Genomic DNA, 19683 nt, shown 5'->3' with positions numbered 1-19683 from the left:
AAAATATCCTCAGATACAAGGAACTAATACGTTAAACCCTTATAAGTCAATGGGGAAATATGAAAAATGCTATTTTGGCGCCGAGAATGATCTGAAACTATCTTAAGCATATAGAATCATTATTTCATGCACTCCTTACAAGGTTCTATGCTTCATATTTGCATTGTTGCCCTTGCGTGACGTCATTTGTGACGTCACAAGGGTCACAATTTTTTCTTCAATAACTCCCGATCAAATTGAGCTAGCGAGTCGGGAAAGCCACCAATGGACTCAGGAAGACCTGCCGAATCGAATGATATGCGACATGACCTCTTTCGACCAACTTTGTGACCTGGGGGTGCTGACCTGACCTTGACCTGAGGTCAACACCCTAAGTTGACCTGACCCGAACAAAAAGTATATCACTCGATGCGCCTGAGCTAGCTGAACACGATGATGTCAAAATCGCGGCTCTACGGCCATTTTTGGCGAAGGTATTTACCAAAAACCGAACCCGTGCCTTAGATCACTTGACCTGACCTCAGAGGTCACCGGTTGACCTGAGACCTTTAAAGCGGGTTCCTACCAGTCACTTTGCATTATACTTTGCCGCATACGACCACTTAAAGGTAGTGTGCCAGCTTTCCTGGACCGTATGGAGTTAATGGCCCAGATAAGGAGAACCGGATTTTTAGAACTTATCCATACCTTCAAAACTCATGGAAACGTCTTAAATTCTTCAAATTTTGAGTACCCCAGTGCGAAATTCGCCCCGACGGGTTGTCGGTCGTACCCCAACCACATTTCACACCACTATGAACAATAAATGCACACACTGAAATCGCTATTACCGATATGTTCATCCAATCAAGTTTCGATAAACCCGTTCATCATCATCTCCTGCGGTTTCGAACACGCCTGTTAGGTGGTTCGGTGCGGTAGACCGCGCCCAAAGCCAGGGCCCCGGTAACGTGAGGTAGCCGAGTCGGGGCAGCGTGCGCTGACCCAAGCCGGGGCCGCGCTTCCTCCCGGTGTCATGTGATAGCCCGGGGCTGCCCGCGGGGATGCGGTAGACCGCGCCCAAAGCTGCGGCCCCGGCTTGGGTCGGCGCACGCTGCCCCGACTCGGCTACCTCACGTTACCGGGGCCCTGGCTTTGGGCGCGGCTTCTGCTCATACTTTGTGGTGCGGTGGTGGTGCGTCGGGCCGCGCGCTCTGACTTCGGCCAAGAAAAATGCGTCAGCTGATCATTGTCATTTCTGCCACTTGCGTGTGGTGAAATGGGGTCATAACTTAAGAGACGGCCTTTTCATATCAATTATTTTACATAAAATCATATTTCAAACCATAAATAATGTTCGACAGCCAAATAAAAGAAACAATACCAATACAGGCTTACAGTTTAAGGCTCGACATTGTGTTGTCTACGATTAGACAGCTGATAACTCATTCCCGTACGTCGTAACTCTATAATGACCTTTGCTTATTGTCACATGTGCGCCGCATTCGCGATTGTTGCCGACGCCTGTTTGCAGGTCAGCCCACTACAGTTGTTATACATATCGAAAAGCCGATAAACTTTTAGGCGAAAAAGGCACTATTCCAGGCCCATTTTTGATTTTCTTTGCGATATTAGGTAAAAACAGAAGCTTCTTATCCTAGGAAAAATAAAATGGGAAATCTTTCAAAGGTGGCACACTACCTTTAACCGCTTAATTCTAGTTAAATTAGCGGCGCATTTGCGAGGTGGGTTCAATCAACCCCCTCGGCCGGGGCAAATGTAGGTCCGGCGAGTAAATTTGAGGAATTCTGAAGATACGATCGTGTTCCCCACTCAATTCTGCGTAAGATGCCGGGCTCCGTATCTACGTAACTTGATCGTAACGGATACGGCGGCCGCAAACGTAAATCGAGGTCCCGAATTCCCTATTCCTCAACACAGGCGGCAGCCGGTTCCTGGTCTGCGCAATATGGCCGCCACCGTTAGACACTACGGCTACGGGTTGAAGCGGCATTGCTCCCCTGTGTTGACAACCCTGATTCAGTATACAATTGTGCCTAGCTAGAGACGTGTGGCGCGTCATAAGTTATGTTCGTCAGCAGGTATTGCGCGTGCCGCTAGCGCACGATCCTAATTTTCTTAACAACTATTGGCTACTTACCTAGCAACTCGCGGGCTATTGCAGGATTCACAGCTGTTGCTTGATGAGAGAACAGAGTCTCAATATTCACATGCGATACTTGAAGCACGAAGCGTATACGGAAATAAAAATTCTCAATCCTAATCGCACTCTGTGAAAGTTCATTTGGTTCATTTGAAATTAAGGAGCCTGAGTTTGAAGTCTGTAGGCATCCCTTTTCCTTTGGCATTGGAGGCAACAAAGGGTGCGTATTTGTATTGTGAGCTTGATCTGAACACGTTTTTAATTCATGTTCCGACCGTTCTGACCTGTTAAACATAACAATAAGTCATAAAGCATGCTGATAATAATGATCATATTATTTAGGCTTATTTTTGGTTCTTACACACCTGGTACTTTCTCTCATTGTTTGTATTTCACTGTTGCAGTTAGCTTCAATTCCCTCCCCCCTCCCCCACAGTCACGGCTCGGGCTTGAGCTGCGAGTGTTGGTTGATGGTGTTTTCTGACTGTAAACAAGCCTGGCGAGTTATGACTCAATAGCGAGTTGTGACTCAATAGTAACAAGGCTGGTGTGAATATGCCTCAAACATTCATGACAAGCTTGAGTCCTAGAGCAGTCAGATGAACCTCACTGGCAATTCAGATTCCAGGGTGACAAGTTGGTCTTAGTGAACACCAACCAGGCTGGAACTTTACTTCAAACAGGCTGTATTGAACATATGGAAATTTTAGATATTAGTTTCTTCCAGTAAATTGCAAGAAAAGAGTGATTATCTCTAGGGAGACTGATTGTGTCTGGTGTACATCATTTTCTTGGACAATGCTGCACCATCACAGTATTTCAGCATAGTGCCTAGTTAGCTGTTAGGGCCTGTGCAACTACTTGTAAGACCTGCACAGTTCCACAGGAATTCAAATTATGCACTTTACAGTGCACTGGCTGAGTGCCCTTACCCTGACAAGATGCTGTTGATGATATTGTCATGATATGCATTTTGCTTTATGATCCAAAGCTTGTCTTTGGGTGAATCTCCATCCTCCATTTTTTTTTTTAGTTTTGGACTTTCCAAGGTCCCAGTTACTTAAAAGTAGAGCTATTCGCAAAGGCTTCTCAGTCACTGAATATATCTGGCTAAAATACTTTGCATGTGTGGAAATCCACAGCTGGGGCATTTGGTTCAGTGATATGCCTTGCCCTTGTTCGTGCTTAATGTTTAATTGGATTTGTATCTGGTAGCATGTCTCAGGAGTCTGGAATTGACATTTGAAGTTCCAGTGTCCCAAAATTACAATTTGACTTGGGTGTCAGAGTGGAAAATTCGAACCCTAAAAGGCCAATGAGAGTGGAAAATTAGAAACAAAATGTGGGATATTAACTCAATAAAGGAGGAAAACGGCACTGATTCTCAAGGAAGTTTAATATTACATCGCTGGAGTTAGGGGTTTTCCACTCATTTATGCCAAAGAAACATTTGAGAGTGGAAAATTCACTTTGAAAATCAAAAGAGAGAGTGGAAAATTATTCACCATTGGGTGTCATCTCCCACCCAAACCAACAAATTTTGGGACATTGTGAAGTTCTTAGGTAACTAAGAGTAAGCTAAGCCTATTTTTTGCTCATTTAGTTTTGCCAATTTATTTTGCTAACCTGTTCTTATTTCTAACCATTACCAGGCTGTACATGACTAGTTTGCGTTTTATTTGGCTATTTTCATATATGTTGTTTGTAAGCTAGTGTAAATACTAAATGAGGATTTACACAGTAACAGCCTTAGGTAGGACTTCCACCAATGATTCCTATTTGAAAACATTCAGCGTAGCTTATTTTTTACTACCATTTAAGTAACTGATTCTGTTCACCAGTCAGAAAAATGGCATGATAAAAAAATGACATTAGGTCAGTTCGACGTCTCTCGGACGACGAAGATTCTACGTCGTCCGGCCAATCCCGTTCAATGTCAGCGGGGGCTCGGCTGGGGTTATGGAACGTGATTGGCCGGACGGCGTTGAATCTTCGTCGTCGGAGAGACATCGGACGCGGGGTAAGATTCCTCTTGCTGGTATGGTAAAGATATATTTAATTCCACGTACTAGACAATGTATTGGGTTATGGAACACCTTTCAGTTAACACTATCCAAATGTCTTTCCGGCAGCGTGTCAGCGTAGATAGTGCGGTGTGACTCGTGGGTTGTGTCTGCGGACGGTGCGTCGGGGCGCCCTCTCGGTAAGATGGCGACCGAAGTGGCTTGGACCGACGCCGACCGCACCTACCTGCTGTGCTTCTCCAACGAGCTGACCGAGTTCCGCGAGCCCGAGCTGCGCGCCGTGCTCTCCCTGCTGGGACTGACAGCACGCTGGACCGGCTCTGTCACCGCCACACCGTACCTGGAGGTACGGCTGGGGAGTGAGGCGGACGTCCGCCGGCTGGCACAGCGCACCGTAGCCGTCAAGAGCTGTCTGGAGCTGTGGGCGGCAGCAGACTCGGAGGAGGAGCTTCACCGACAGCTGCGACAGAGGCTGCTCGACCATCCCGACACCATGCTGCCCCACTTCGGCCCGGAGACCTCCTTCAAGGTGAACGTGGAGTCGTTCAACCGAACGCTGTCGCACGAGGCCAAGGTGGCGCGCGTGGAGTCGTTTGACTATCTGCCGCTGGAGGGACCTGTCCGGCTGCGGCACCCCGACCTGCGGCTAGACGCCATCGAGTACTACGGTTTGGACCCTAACCGGGTGCCTGAGCGGCCGCTGCGGCTCTTCTTCGGCCGCTGGCTGTGTGATGGGCCGCGAGCAGCCATCAAGGCGCACTCGCTCAAAACGCGCGCCTACATCGGCAACACGAGCATGGACCCGGAGCTGGCGCTGATCATGGCCAACATGGCGCGGGTCCACTCCGGCGACACCGTCTACGATCCGTTCGTGGGCACGGGTTCACTGCTGGTGGCAGCCGCTCATTTCGGTGGCCACGTTCTCGGCACAGACATCGACTATCTGACGGTGCACGCGCGGACACGGCCTTCACGGGTGCAGGAGCGCGGCCGGCGGCGCGGGGCGGGTGAGAGTATCGCGGCCAACCTGCGCCAGTACGGCCTGCAGTCCCGCCTGGTGGACGTGCTGGTGGCGGACGCTGCACTCCCGGCGCTGTGGCGGTGCGGCGTCACCGTGGACGCCATCATCACCGACCCGCCGTACGGTATCCGAGAGCCGACCGAGCGGGTGGGCTCGGCTCGGCCGTCCGGCGGCGCCATCCCGGCGCAGCACCGCGCCGCCCACTTCCCCTCCAAGGTGGCGTATGGACCCGGAGCGCTGTTTGGCGACCTGCTGCGACTGGCCGCCGACCGGCTGACTCTGGGAGGTCGTCTGGTGTTCTGGCTGCCTGTGACGCGCGCTCAGTACTCCGCCGACCGGCTCCCCAGCCACCCCTGTCTCCGACTGGTGGCCAACAGTGAACAGACGCTGACGGCCCGCGCCAGCCGCCGTCTCCTGACGCTCGAGAAGTGGCGTGAGCCGGACGACGGGGACGCCGCCACTGTGCACACCAGTGTCGATCGGTTCGTGAGCGACTATTTCAGCAGTGAGACCACGGCGGACGGTGGGAACAGTGATCGTGAGACCACGACGGACGCTGGTGGTGACGGCGATACAGGGACTGTAACGACCGGTGTTGACGTTGGTGACAGAGTGACAGGGACTGTTGGTGACCGCACTGGTGCAGTGGGGACTAGTGAGGATGGTGACAGTGTTCAGGGCGAAGTCGCTGCGAACGAAAAGGCCAAGGAGCGTGTTCTGGTCAGGTGACATTAGGTCAGTGTACCGTGTGATCCGTGTCATGAATATGCAGCTGCGAGAAATGGCTTCGTCGATCATTTTATCATCGTCCATGACTCCATAGGTATTTGATCGCATTCTTTAGTCACCTGTTTTCATGAAACTTCAACACGAATCTGGCAGGCCGTGAAACCTTTATCGTAAGTTGAAGCGATATTTGTGAAGTGATGGAAAAATTAATTTCGATGCGTCTAAACTTGGTTTTCGGAGTCATTGTGTGTGAGTGTGTCAAGTCAAAAGTTAATGTCAGTCAAAACTCAAAACAAAAGTGAATGCTTCGCTTTTCACATTTCGCTTTTATGCCGTAGGAGCGACAAATTTTATGTATGGTACCGAGTGTGTGGGGCCTACCCCTATTCCCGATTGAAGTAAGCAATGCATTTGGGGACTGTTTTGAATGCGTTTGAATGCGTAAATGCGTTCTAAAGGACTTTGATGTTTGATCACTTCACACTTGAACATTGATTGATTGTCACCGCTTTGAACTGTAAGACCAATACAAGCTGTTGTCTATAACATCTTTTGCTGTGTAAATCACGGAAAAACGCTTCGATTCGCTTCGATCAATCCGTTATGACGCTGGTTCACGTATGTAATTAATTTAAACCTTGCCTATGACAATCTCATTATGGGTAAAAAGTGGCACGAGTCATTGGTTGTACAATGCACATATGTATATTGAGCCTCTAACTATACAATATCCTCTAACTATACAATATTTACTCGACAGCGGACCGCATCTTTTTTTTTGTTGTAAATATGCACGCACGTAAATGCATGCGTAAATGCGTTCCGCAACGTTAGCTCAGAGTCTTATGTCGCCTCGTCTTGAGAATAATCTCTGGTCTACTGAGGAAACCGAAACCGTTACTCGCCGAGTGAAAAGTGAGTGCCGTTACTCACCGCATTACCGATTCAAGCCGTGAAATCTCCCTTGGCATCCTCTCTCACCGACCCTGATGTCCGTTTCCAGGATCGGCCTCGGCTCTCCTCCGGCAGCAGCGATGAGCGGACCGCCGCGAACCTGGCGCCGATCCCAGGCAAACACACCGCTCGGTAGGGACCGACTCCGGCAGCCGTTTCGGTCTCCACTACTGGCGAATCGAACAGGCGCCTCTCCGGCCACGGGAAGCACGACCACTGTGAGCTCTACCTCCCCGGCGAGCAAGACGAACTCGGCCTCTCCGTCTCCGGCGAGCGCATCCATTCCGTTCCGGTCTCCTTTGCTAATCGGCACACCGAGCCGTGTTGAGACTCCGTGTGATCGGGTCTACCCACCAGCCGGAGACAGTCCTCTGACTGGCGATAGCGCCGCCTCTCCGGTCCTACGAGACACCCCCAGAGTCGGCGCAGTAGCGGGCTCAGACTCGGTGTCAGAGTCGCCCTCAGAGAACGGCGCTGACGGTGACTCGTCACTCGCGGAAGCACTGGCGGCGGCGGACGCTGAGCTGGCCCGTCTGGAGGCGGCTGGGTGTCGTGCGGAGCAGCTGCCGCTCTACATAGACGCGTTGCACGGCTACAATGAGATCAAAGACGCGGCACAGCTGGTGATGGGCAGGATAGCTGAACTGGACGGCGTCACCGTGCGCTCTGTGCACCAGCGGTACGAGTGTCTGCCGCCAGCCGAGCGCCAGTGACTGGGGGGCCAATCTACGGACGTCAGCGACTGAGGCTGATCTGCGGACGCCAGTGATCGAGTCGGGCTGATGGGAGAAGAGATGAGATAAGACGTAGGGCGGAAGCTGGGTGTCTGCAGTGACGAGTCTCTGGCTGTGATTGAGCGTAGGCGTTAGCGCACCTGATAAGGGGAGTAGAGTCAGTACAGCTCTTCAGTGAGCCGTCTAGAGCGATGCTGGCTGTTGTGTGACCTGTGTGATCTGCCAACGATATAACACGATGACGATATGGCTATGCCCGTCTTGCAATCTATCACTGCCGCTGCTCAATATACATATGTGCATTGTACAACCATGCATTAGTTGAAGACTCCGAGAAGCCACAAGTTGTGGCTTTGTTCTGGCCACTTGTTTGCTATCGCGTAGAGTCCTTCATCCCGTTTCACACGTTTCCGCATTTCGTTACATCTTTCGTCAGCTCATGCTGAGCCCTATTTGTGCTGGTCTGCCGTTTAAATATCGTTTTGAATCGATCTATGACCATTCATTGCATCTTGTGATATTGTATGAGTTGTGGAAGTCAAAATGTTCGAGCTAATATATCTTATGTTTAACATTTTATTTGGTTAGTTATAGGTACATCAGACATCCATGATCCATGATTCGCTCATTCGAGTCGGTAATCGCTTTATCTTATGTTGATTAATCCCCTCTCGACACTTTTTCAAAACGTCCAACATCGGTAAACAGGTGGAAGTTCACGGTCAGCTTTGTTACAAATGTTTGCATTGCCAGAGACCAAGAGCAAAAATATGTGTCTGGTCATGACAAAGCTGACGGCGGCAGATTTTTGCTTCCGAGTTGGAGTGAAGGAATGATAGATCATGCATCCATGCAGCGCCAACAGCACCAATCGCAGTTATGATTGGTTATAAAGATACATGTCGTCAAACCATACAGATTCGTTGCAAGATCCACGGTATATAGAGAACTGGCAAGATCATTCAACGGACTTGTCAATTTCGTAATATTGCCTCCTTTATTCTTTTTTCCCACGGTTTGTTTACTTCGACCAGCTGACTGGTCACGTGGTACAGCTCTTGGTAGAGCATCCTTCAATAACGGAACGGTTCTCAGCGATGACAAGCAAATTTGAAGATTGATGGACATTATTTTTGACAAAGGGACAATATTTCTCTTCTAAAACACGGACTTGTGCTCGTACAGTGTATATTTGATACAGTTTTAGTAACATACCATTACAATCTCCACGGATGTTTCAGTTATTTGGAAATGTGCCCTGAAATGGTCCGATCGTTGCGCAGCTGGCTTCCTCCGCTGGCTCCGCTGTCCTCATTGTGTTGCGTTTCTGTGGCCTTGAAGGTGGCTGGCTCCTGAGTCGTTTTACAGGAAGAGGCCCTGAGGGGCAAGATAAATTTTTACAGTTTGTGACTCTAATTTGGCCAAGATGTCTTCTCCAAGTGCAGGAAAGAAGAGGATGGACACTGATGTCATTAAATTGTATCCTTTATCGCATGTTTTTGCATCGAAAAGTTGTGATGTCTTTGTTTGACGGTGCTCACCGATGCCCTTTACATTTTCCCAGCATAACATTTTGATATTTTGCAATATGTAGCTTATATCAATGCATTCTGAGGTTATGTTAAAGAAAAATAAAGCATTGACAGCCACCAGCTCAAAATAAATTATTGCTTTCTTTCAAATGACCTGAATTTTGACCTACTTTCATTTTTATCTCATTTGTTCTATATTTTCAGTATATTGTGTGATTGTTGAACTATACCTATAGCATCTAAGTGCCTATCAGCATCAACTGCATTTCTGTTTAACTTCACAAGTGCTTGATGCCACAGAAAAAAATCATCAAAATGTGATCTGCGACCTTCAATTTTCGTTTTCCCAATGCTTGAGAATGTTGCCCAGTGCCCACTGTAATTCATTGCTTAAAATGTAACATTTTATGTGGTCAACATAAATTATTGATATACCAATGAATTTTATATGGCCCAACTTGTGTTTCACAAAAGCTACCAATACAAATACATTTTTCACATGGGTGCACTTCATTTTTTAATTAAATCAACCCAACTAAAACATAGGCCTATAAACCAGTCTAAACTTTTAGGAAGTCTCATTTTTTTCCTCTTAGAAAATCATGAATTTTGAAACATTTTTCATATTTTTTTGACAAATATGTAAGAAATGAAACAGACATGCAGGCTGCTTGATTTCATTAACTCACACAATGAAAACTGGTTCTTGAATCTTGACATAAGCACACACAAATTCACCCTTTTATGCATTGCTTTGAAACACCCTGCTGATTGATCCTAAATGAGTTTGAATCTGCTGTGTTTGTCAATGAAGTTGAGCTAGATATGTTCTTCTAGTGAAATTTTTACTGTAACTAGTGTCTGAAACAGCTACCAAAGGCCCTGCATACCTTGCCTAGATCCAATCAGGATTAAATGGAGAGGGTTGGCAGGAAGTGACACTAGGATATCAGGCAAATTCAATATAAATGTTGATTCTTTCATTCTATGATAGCTCATCAAGAGAAGGTTCCATATGCTTGGAGCATTTAGGCAGGGTGTGGTCACAGCACTTCAGCTGTCAAGTTCATATTCATTGTCATTATCAGCTCTGCCTGAGTAGCTTTGTTGGAAGCTGGCTGCCACAGTTACCTTATGGCAACCACCAGAATATACTACAAGTTAGCTGGCTCACATTGGTGAGTATTCACAGGCATGCTTTGAAGTTTGGCTAATCCTTGCCATACCTAAGATAATATTGTAAAGTAGTGTCTTTTATTGATCTGTTAGACATTACAGCCCTAAGCAGATGAAATAAACTTGAATGCACCATAAACAATCTAAACTTCTTTCTTTTACATTTCAATGAAGATTGTTCTTGCTCGAACATTAATGCTTGCATGTACATGATCTTATTTGACCTGGAGCTTATAATTGCTTTGATGATGTTTGTTGGTACAATGCTGGCCAAATATGTAGCATTTACCATCAGGTTTCTTAGCATGGTGAAAGAACAGTCCACTGAGTTGCAGGCTGGAGTAGAACTAACATTTTTTCGCATGTATGGGGGGGGGGAGCGAATGGACCTTCCCCGGTTTTTTCGCGAATAGCTCGCGTAAAAAGCGGCCGCTCGCGGCGAAACTTTCAGAACCCTCGTGTCAATTAATTTTACACCTAACCTGAAAATTTCATGATCCTGAACCAAATGACCTTTGACCTGTGACCTACTTTTCGAGACCATGTTTGGCCGGAATCGCAATTCGGCGTATGTCGGCTCGCATTAGCCGCGCGTTTGCAGTCTTTTCGTGGTTTCAAGCGTTCAAACATGTGATATGATGGTGGTCCACCCCCATGCATAAAGGCTGGTGACAAGGTCACCTGAAGGTCAGGTCAGGTCATTGACCTTAAATAACCTCGGCTCACTTTTTCGAGTTTTACATGTTTCTAGGCATTAGAATTGAGCAACCATTCGAACATTTATGAAGTAGTTTTGGTGCCTTCGTAACATGTTACGAAGCTGTCAGAGGCGGTTGACACGTACTACGAATACCCGTCAGGACCCCTACTGGTTGACCTGACCTGACCTGACTCGACCTGGCCTAAACACATAAAGACATCATCTGTGATCAAAATGAATATGATATTCGTGATCAGCACCCCGAAAAAACCCTTAGCGACCACAATTTACAACGTTCTAACATATCCCGATTTTCCCGACTTTTGGGTCATTGACCTGACCTGGGAGGTCAACCAATGACCGAGGACCTTTAAATTGGGTAGCATCGGCTTCCTCTCGTCACTGGCAACACGCTCGATTTTTCCTTGAAGCTCTAGCTCAATCAGGGCCAATCGACAAGGGGGGCAACAGCCCCCCCCCCTATACGTTCTTGGCTGGCAAAACACCAATATGGGCGAGGGTTGATAGTAAATGATTGGGGACTGGGAATGGCTATTAGAAGCTAAAATCCTGATGAAACTGGTGCTTACCTCCATGCGATTTGTTGCCACACACTGTCCTTTACTATTCTATGAATTTAGGAACACTTCTGATCTATGTTGTATGTGACTGGAAGCTGCTTGTTGTATGAGGGGTCTGTCAAACTTCCTTAACTGCACCTATCTCAGAATTGAGAGCAAGCATGAAGTCACAATCATGGGAGGCTTGAATGAATTCTCAGTGAAGTTCTATGGACCTAAGAACAGTGAGTACCTACTGATCAATAAGCACAAAACGCCGGGCCACTGAGCAGAAACTGCTACTGGCTCTGTCGCTGATGGTCTTATTCAATTCAATGCTAAAATCAGTTTAAAAGTACATAAGGTAGATGTCAACCTGTCTTAGCTCCAGAGTGGTAGCTGTGCTGGTAGGTATCCAGGGTAAAGAACATCGTGCATTTTCCATTTCACCAGAAAGCTGGTGGTCATTTCAGGCATAGCTCTTCCGTATTTTTTTATTATTGCTTTTCCCTACCATTGGGGCCCGCAATGATCCTTCACTAGAGAATAAGGAACATTTCGATGCCAGCATGTCCTCGTCAGCATTGCAATATCGTACAGCAGCCTGGGTGATCTGGTGTGCTCTGTGATATCGACCGTACGTCTCCGTAACACCGCGTCTGCCGTAACCGCCGCTCCCGTCCGGCAGCTCCGTACGAGGGCGGCGTCTGGAGAGTGCGGGTCCACCTGCCTGAGCACTACCCGTTCAAATCGCCCAGCATCGGCTTCATGAACAAGGTCTACCATCCCAACATCGACGAGATGTCCGGCACCGTCTGTCTGGACGTCATCAACCAGGCCTGGACGGCACTCTACGGTGAGCGTGACGTAGATCTTCCTGATGTTTCTACTAGTCTGCTGGTTGCTAGTATGAAGTCGCTGATGAGTGCGCTGGAAAGTTCGCCTGGAATTGATTTTCCAGGTAACATTTAATCTATAAATTGGTACTTATTATTTCTTTCCCTTCACGGTCTATTTTTCAGATTTGTCCAACATCTTCGAGTCTTTCCTGCCACAGCTGCTGACCTACCCGAATCCGATCGATCCGCTCAACGGAGACGCGGCAGCCATGTACATGCACAAACCTGAAGAGTACAAGAAAAAAGTCATGGGTGAGTTCACCAGTTCGTACTTTCCAGTTTTCCGCTCAGGATTGAATAGTTATTCTTTCGGTCTGTTGAGCTAGTTAAAGATTTCCGGTTCATCGAATAGAAATCATTAGTAGGAGACGCATTGAGTAGCGCTTGCATAATACACGATGCCATTATTGCGTCTGTTGTTCAGTGCAGGCGGAAATGAATCCCGACATTTATCTCATACTTCGTCACATCAACCTGTTCCATCGCACCCCTCCCCGCCGGAATAGAGACTGTATTTCACCCGCCCCCTCCCCCTCCCTCCGTCGGCCGGCAGAGTATGTGCGCCGCTACGCCACCGAGGAGGCGCTGGCGCCCATCGAGGCCGACGGCGCCGACGCGGCCTCTTCCAGCGACGCCAGCGAGTCGTCCATGTCCGACTTCTCCGAGGACGAGGCGCGCGACATGGAGCTATAGCCCGCCGACCGTCCGCGCGCCGGGTCCGTCGGCTCCGGCCGCTCCGGCTCCGGCCCGAGGCCCCGCTCCGGATCCAGTGCTGGTCACGACTCTAACGTCAGCCCCGGCCGCGACTCTGATGCTGTGCCGGGCTCCAGTCCGGGCCACGACCCAGGTGGTGTATCGGGCTCCGTTCACTGCGCTGCGACGCGCGATGACCGTGAGCCCGAGCTTCTTGTGTCCGGTGTGGCGGGGTCTGGAGCTGGTCCATCCAGTGCTGGGTCTGAAGCTGGCCTGTCCGCTACAGCCGAGCATGAATGTGGTCTGGCCATCACATCCGAGTCTAGACCTAGTGCCGAACCTGAAACTGGCCTGCAACACACAGTCGGACCTGGAGTCGGACCATTCAGTGTCACCAGACCTGGCGTTGGTCCGCGCGACTCTAACGGACGCGGACCGGGCCGGGCCGGACCGGCGCGCGGTCCCGGTGCCCGCCCTACCTATGGGACGGAGGGCGGTGCCATATCCAGTCGAGTGGCCCCGTCCCCAGTGAGGGAGAACACAGCGGCGGCTCGCTGGTCGCCGCCACACCCCTGAACACTGACAGAGAAACGCGCGTGGCGTATTTTTACCGTATATAGATGTGTGCGTATGTGTGTCGCGTTGTGAGCTGCCGGGCGGCCGGGGCGAGTGTGGCCGCTCGGACCGCTCCAGGGACCGGCACCGGTCGCTCTGCTTGCCGTGTTTGTTACGTTTTAGTCGGCGGGACGGCGGGAGGACCGCCGGCGACCGCTGCGGTCCGCGATCTCTTCTCAGCACTACCTTGCATTGCTGTAGCGCCGCGCCGCCCCGCCGCCGTCGATAATTTTACGCTGCCGACCGCGCCCGCGAGAGTCATAGGTCTGTGTGAAATCGATAAGTATATCGTGTGTTGATGAGTTTTATTGAATATTTTAGTTCGTTTGTTTGACTTACTCGCCACGCAAAAAGAGATGTGGCGAATGCCCCCGCTTTTTCATCTGGTAGCTTTGTGTTGTGCACGCTATCCCCGTTATTCACTATATGTTCTCTCTTGTGTTTCACTATGGCCGGGATGCGCGAAATGTCTACTACTGTCGGTTTGCTTCGTCGGTAGCCGGGTTTTACGTTCGGTTTAGTTGACTGGTTACGAGCGATGCGGTGTTGTCCATTGCTGGTGAGCCGCCCTGCGAGCAGATACCAGCGCTCGCCGTGGGCTCGCTTGAAACTAGGAGTTGTCGCTTTCACCAGTAGCTGGCAGTGGTACCGGCTGCTCCTGTCTCCCGTGTACTGTACATAGTGATCTAGTGATGTGTCAATAATTAGTAGGGCTGCCTGCTGCCCCGAGTGTCGCGCGCCGCGGTGTGTAGGTGTGCCGCATTCGATGGCAGTCAGGCTGCTGGAGGAGAGAGGGGAGAGGAGGGAGGGACAGAGGAGAGGAGGAGTGCGGTGGATAGGACAGCTGAAGTCCCTGGCGTCGGTCGCCAACAGTTACCGATCGATAAGTCAACCTCGAGCTCACTACCGCTAGGACTGAAGAGCACGGAAACCACCCATACCTCCGTCATTGTGAGGGGCAGCCCATGCGAAAATACACAGACTCCTACTGCTGAGCGTGTGGTTGTAAACCGACTTCAGTGCACCAATCCACGACTAAGTACTGCAAACATGAACCCTCAAACAAGGCAATAATTGCTTCATCCTCTGTACGACCTGAAGGAATATGCTTCGTTTGTGACCCACTAAACAATGCACACGCCACAGCTTCTGTTTGGGAAATAATGCTTTTGGTTAGTCAACTACGAATTACGCCCTGAAATACAGGATTTTTATATGGTTTCGTGGAATGCCTGATAGCTACGAAGCTGTGAAAGACAACGATGGAACATGGCGGTTGTCTAAATTACCGCATCAATTAGCAGGTGGTGAACCGGGTGATGACATCGTACGAGAAATGCCTTTCTGCGTTCACATTCTTGGCTGCACTGATGTCATGCGTTTGTCGTAACTAGCACGTGGGTTTCAGTGAGAATGTGACTAGTCCTGGCACTACACCCTTGCCAAGGAGTGGGCAAAGACCAGAGTTTCACGTTCAAGAGTGCGGCGAGAACGGGTCGTATCCTCTTATCCCGAGCAACGTTGACAATAGTGACGTTGCAACCATGGTCCCAATCGGTTCTATCCTGGGTCAGCTCTGTCAATACACAACCATCCGGAGACTCAATAAAGGAACGGCAAGTTCTGTATTATCATAGAGCGATCATGCGCGGTACAGCATACACACATCACGTAGGTATGAATACATCGCGCATGAAAACGACCAGTGGCGCCTGCCCGCTCGCACGGAAGGACCCTGGTCCACGTCAATCACATGTTCAGAGGTGTCACAACGTCAACGCGCCCTGGGTACAGCAGCCAGGAGTGGAAGGGGTCGGAACAGTCTGCTCGGGCAGCACAGACAATCCTGTGAGAGGTAACACCGTCGAGTGCTTTATTGTTCGGCACAGGACCTCCGTTGAACGCAAACGACCAGTGATCGGGTATGGAGTCTGAAACGCGGTACACATCTGACACTGGGATATGCGTGTGAAATGAGGTAACGAATGAACAGGCACACAATTCCCAGCTTGATTGCATTCTTATGTCGGACACCAGTAAAATGGTACCCAGTCCGACGACAAGCAATGAAGCAAGTGATTTCAGATGTCCTCGACTTCGACTTCTCAGTTGAAGCGGGGCACTCACTGGGGTAACTGTTCCAGTCCAAACATTCACAGTCAGTTGGATGACATATTTACAAAGCGCTCATGCAGCTAAACGTCTCTCGTTCACATACATTCACCCCGATAGCTCTCACGCCCACATTTTACATCACTGAGCTGGGTCATTCTCCAGGAAACCGGAGGTATGTCTCAGCCACAGCACATCGCTCCTCTGGCGCCAGCACATCCCATACTCCATACACGCACATATTGCATTGAGTTCTGTTCATGCCGTCTATGCACTGCCAGGCGCTCGCTGTCAATGCTGTCAAAGCACACAGAAATGTGAGGATCAGGCGTGTCGGCCGGATTAGCTGTGATAACCCTGAGCGGTTATACAGCACCAACGCAGTCCTGTGTCCAGCTCAGTGTCGGCTGCCCCCAGTCTGAGATCATACACAAACTAAAGCCAATCTACCTGTCGTAAGATGGAAACCATAGCATGTACACCTGCTAGTGCGGACATTTGTAAGCAGACTGTTCTTGGATAGAAAACGTCATTGCTGGAGCGATCTAAGCGTACGATGAGAGGCACAACCACGCGGGCGGGTACACAATATGCGGTTACACCTGCGGCAATCCATGTCTTTCTCTGACGAATTATACCTAGCGGCTAGCGGGCGGCGCTCCAGCCGACCGGCGGCTATTAGCACACTCCGGGGTGACCCGTAAAGGACTGTCTCGACCGACTTCTCAAGGCAGCAAGCCAGCCCCGGTCCACTGCCGCGCGGAACGGTCCGTCAGGTTACCACCCCACCCTCTATCAGCTCGAGACTATGCAGACCACTATCGTAACGTCACCGGCTTCCCGTCGGCGACCGACTCCGCACCCAGCCGGCGGGGCGCACTCGCCCGGCGCTGCGGGGCACGCTCGCCCCATTTGTACCTATTTCCGAGTCTGTCCCAGAGGTCGGGACGGACCCTCGGTCGGCCCGGCTCAGTCTATTTCCTCAGCGTCCGTGGCCCTCTCGGGTGCGGCGTACGGGATGCGCCGCCGGTAGAACAGCAGGTAGGCCTCACTGGTCATCACATCTTCCTCCTTCATACGCACCACGCGGGCGTCATCGAACCGGCGCCAGCCTAGCGGGGGACAGGCCAGTCGGTCAGTGATGTATGGCGAAACAGACGGGGCACACACGGGCCTGATCCGGTCCAACGCAGACACACCGCGGTCAGTGACAGATATCGGTATAAATACTATAAGCAGTGGTTTTGTACAACCATACAATGATACAGATGCTATGTGCAAAAATAACAGGCAGCAAAATGCAATTAACAATTGAGGTCAATGTCAATGAATTCCTGTTCAATTATGCCAATGGAGTAATGGTTTTCTACAAATAAGTTTCTATCAAGCAGCGTGTCACTTGAAAAGCCTAAGCTGAAAACGGATACACGGATGTCAGCAATCCTCTCCACCAGCACCCCTGAGACCCTCGCGCCGTCCCCAGCTGTAAACCGTACCGAGCTCTGCGTTCTCTGGCCGTAGTGGGTCCACGCAGCGGGCGAACGCCGTGTAGTGGCCGCCCAGGATGCCGCCGTGGTGGTTGATGACGCCGTACAGGTCGTACAGTACGCGGCCCTCGTCCGGTTCCTCGGTCAGATACTGACGCAGGTTCAGGTCCCTGCGGGTCAGTGGGGATCGGTGGTCAACCTCACTGCATCCGGGCGGACAGATTGAACACCGCTGTAGCCGGGTTCGCCCGGCTACTGTCGAGATACTGTCACAGACGTTTGAGCATAAGTACTCCCTCCATATGGCGCCAGTCCACGTCATGATAGATACAACCCATAGATGCCAGCCGGTGAAGTAAAATGTCCTAAAACAAGATAACCATAACAAAGAAACGAACGAGCGAACAAACGAACAGAGGAACACAGAAGGACGGGCGGGCTGACGGCCTCAAAAGCAAAAATTAAAGACCAGAGAAAAGGGCCAGTGCTTACCGGACGGGGAACTCGACCATCCTGTCGATCTTGTCGCGGCCGTAGAAGGACTCCTTGAAGGAGAACCTCTTCAGCTGGATGATGAGGTTCAGGGGCAGCCGCCACAGGCTGAGCTGCTTCTCGGCCTCACGGTGCGCCTTACACCTGTGGAGACAGACACCGGAGCGACAACGTGGGGTCACAACTAACACAACAGCAGCTTCACAAAGGGACACCAGGCGGAGGGATCACAAAACTATAAGCGAAGAGCGATGGGAGAGCTGGCGAGTACAATCTGCTAAAAAGGCGGACTTGTGCCACAAACCTGCCGCATCAACAATATTTATCTTAATTGACTTCACCTGTCCTTGGGGTAACGTCCACTGATGCGTAAATAAATGGATTGAAATGCCCGGCAGTTGCGCGAGCAGACAATACTGAGACCTGGGCAATCCAACTAGCCCAACGAAAGTAATAGCACTAAGTTACCTGGAACAGTACCAGGCCTCGTCCGGGGGACAGTACCAGGGACAGCACATACCTGGGACAGTATATGGGACAGTACATACCTGGGACAGTATATGGGACAGTACACACCTGGGACAGTACCAGGCCTCGCCCGGGGAGAGCCGCTCCGGCTCGGTAAACAGCCGCAGACACTGGTGCAGGCCGATCCGGCCGGTCGGCTCCGGCTCCGGGTCCGGGTCCGGGTCAGACTCCAGCTCTTTGTCGTCCACCAGACAGCAGGGCTGCCAGCGGCGGCGCGCCGTCTTCCAGTCCATGGCGACCGTGCAGGGGCCGCGCAGGTCCAGCGGCTCGTCACCTGGCGACACCGCGACGACAGGGTCAGACAATAGACAATACAATAGACAATAGACAATTTATTCAGGACATTCCACTGGAACATGTGGCTATTACTGCCCGTCGTCAGTAAAACAGGTGATGATAAAATGCAATAAAAGATGAAAAGGGAACACATACAGAGAGACACTCATGATAACTAGTTGCTATAGTTCGTTTTTTTTCAAAAGGACGCTGGCTCCAAGTATGTTTTTCGAACAAGCACGTGTTTTAGCGAGCAAAACGAGCAAAAACTGAACCAGAGAAAATCGAACGTCGACTAATTTTAACATGTGATTTCTTCCCGATAATTTCCATATGTGCGTTTTGTAACTATATATGAGAACAGTGGTGACGTCATACTGTCGAACATGTATTGCAATGTAACTTATAACTATCATGGACGGAACTGCTCACTCGATTATAAGCTCGGCAACAGTGAAAAACTAAGTTTCACCCAAATCGTTGACACTTGTCCCATTGCACGGACATTTGGGTGCCTGCTGCCACCAGTGACGTCGTCATAGTATGTTCATTTTTAAGAAACAATTTCCAGCTACTTACCGTGCACAATTTGAAATCAATTATTTTTTTTCGGTAAGAAATTCTTGGCCAGACACTGAAGCTGCCAAAACTCACGTGAGAGCTTCGATATTGAACTTTGAGCCAGCGTCCTTTTGAAAAAAAACGAACTATAGTGTTCTACTCCTCGAGCAGATGCCTGCGTAGGCGTTGTCCGAATCAGAGATAAACGCACACGCTCGGTAGACAGACACTGCTCGATACAGGAGCGCACCGTACGAGTCGTGCAACAAACGCATCGATAAATGGGGACAGAATAGCACGTCATTAGACCACTACACTTGTTTGGGTGTAAGACTGTAAGAGCAAACGACAGAGGAGTAGATCACAAGGACTCAGTCACACATGGGGCCGGGTCCCTTTTGACTGGCCATTTCCCCATTTCCTAGATACGTAAAATGACCCAACCTT

General features: G+C 50.0%; 3 protein-coding genes across 7 annotated transcripts in view; 2 read left to right on the top strand and 1 right to left on the bottom strand.

Moving 5' to 3' along the window:
* Window positions 1-1957: 1957 nt before the first annotated feature.
* Window positions 1958-8177, top strand: LOC122381116 (tRNA (guanine(10)-N2)-methyltransferase homolog). 2 transcript variants are annotated; one of them, XM_043364940.1, is made up of 2 exons: window positions 1958-2363; window positions 4276-6460. In XM_043364940.1, exon 2 carries the CDS (start codon window positions 4352-4354, stop codon window positions 5915-5917), a length of 1566 nt encoding a protein of 521 aa, XP_043220875.1. In that variant the 5' UTR covers window positions 1958-2363; window positions 4276-4351; the 3' UTR covers window positions 5918-6460. The 2 variants fall into 2 exon arrangements, 1 of the variants encoding a protein (XP_043220875.1); XR_006256475.1 differs by lacking the exon at window positions 4276-6460 and adding an exon at window positions 6921-8177 and having other exon boundaries at window positions 2148-2363.
* A 500-nt stretch (window positions 8178-8677) lies between these two features.
* Window positions 8678-14770, top strand: LOC122381114 (ubiquitin-conjugating enzyme E2 H-like). The gene is made up of 5 exons (XM_043364939.1): window positions 8678-9084; window positions 11742-11818; window positions 12262-12429; window positions 12596-12724; window positions 13026-14770. The coding sequence occupies exons 1-5, from the start codon at window positions 9032-9034 to the stop codon at window positions 13163-13165; spliced, it is 567 nt and encodes a 188-aa protein (XP_043220874.1). The 5' UTR covers window positions 8678-9031; the 3' UTR covers window positions 13166-14770.
* A 616-nt stretch (window positions 14771-15386) lies between these two features.
* Window positions 15387-19683, bottom strand: part of LOC122381112 (ubiquitin carboxyl-terminal hydrolase 19-like) — a 28127-nt gene continuing 23830 nt past the window's right edge. For all 4 annotated transcript variants that reach the window (XM_043364935.1, XM_043364934.1, XM_043364936.1 and 1 more), the window contains 4 exons: window positions 18448-18673; window positions 17872-18015; window positions 17389-17549; window positions 15387-17004 (listed from right to left, as the gene is read on the bottom strand). In XM_043364935.1, coding sequence (XP_043220870.1) covers window positions 16862-17004; window positions 17389-17549; window positions 17872-18015; window positions 18448-18673 — 674 coding nt within the window. In that variant the 3' untranslated portion in view covers window positions 15387-16861. The remainder of the gene's footprint in view (window positions 17005-17388; window positions 17550-17871; window positions 18016-18447; window positions 18674-19683) is intronic.

Source organism: Amphibalanus amphitrite, unplaced genomic scaffold (assembly GCF_019059575.1).
Source record: "Amphibalanus amphitrite isolate SeventyFive unplaced genomic scaffold, NRLGWU_Aamphi_draft 000114F_arrow, whole genome shotgun sequence".
NCBI lineage: Eukaryota > Metazoa > Arthropoda > Thecostraca > Balanomorpha > Balanidae > Amphibalanus > Amphibalanus amphitrite.
This window is presented reverse-complemented; position numbering and strand designations above follow the sequence as displayed.

Excerpts from the sequence above, each read along its gene's own strand:
- LOC122381116 (XM_043364940.1), top strand. The coding sequence starts at position 4,352 with ATGGCGACCGAAGTGGCTTGGACCGACGCCGACCGCACCTACCTGCTG.
- LOC122381114 (XM_043364939.1), top strand. The coding sequence starts at position 9,032 with ATGTCTTCTCCAAGTGCAGGAAAGAAGAGGATGGACACTGATGTCATT. Across the intron at positions 11,819-12,261 it reads GTTCTATGGACCTAAGAACA|CTCCGTACGAGGGCGGCGTC; the intron begins GTGAGTACCTAC and ends CCCGTCCGGCAG. Across the intron at positions 12,430-12,595 it reads GGCCTGGACGGCACTCTACG|ATTTGTCCAACATCTTCGAG; the intron begins GTGAGCGTGACG and ends TCTATTTTTCAG.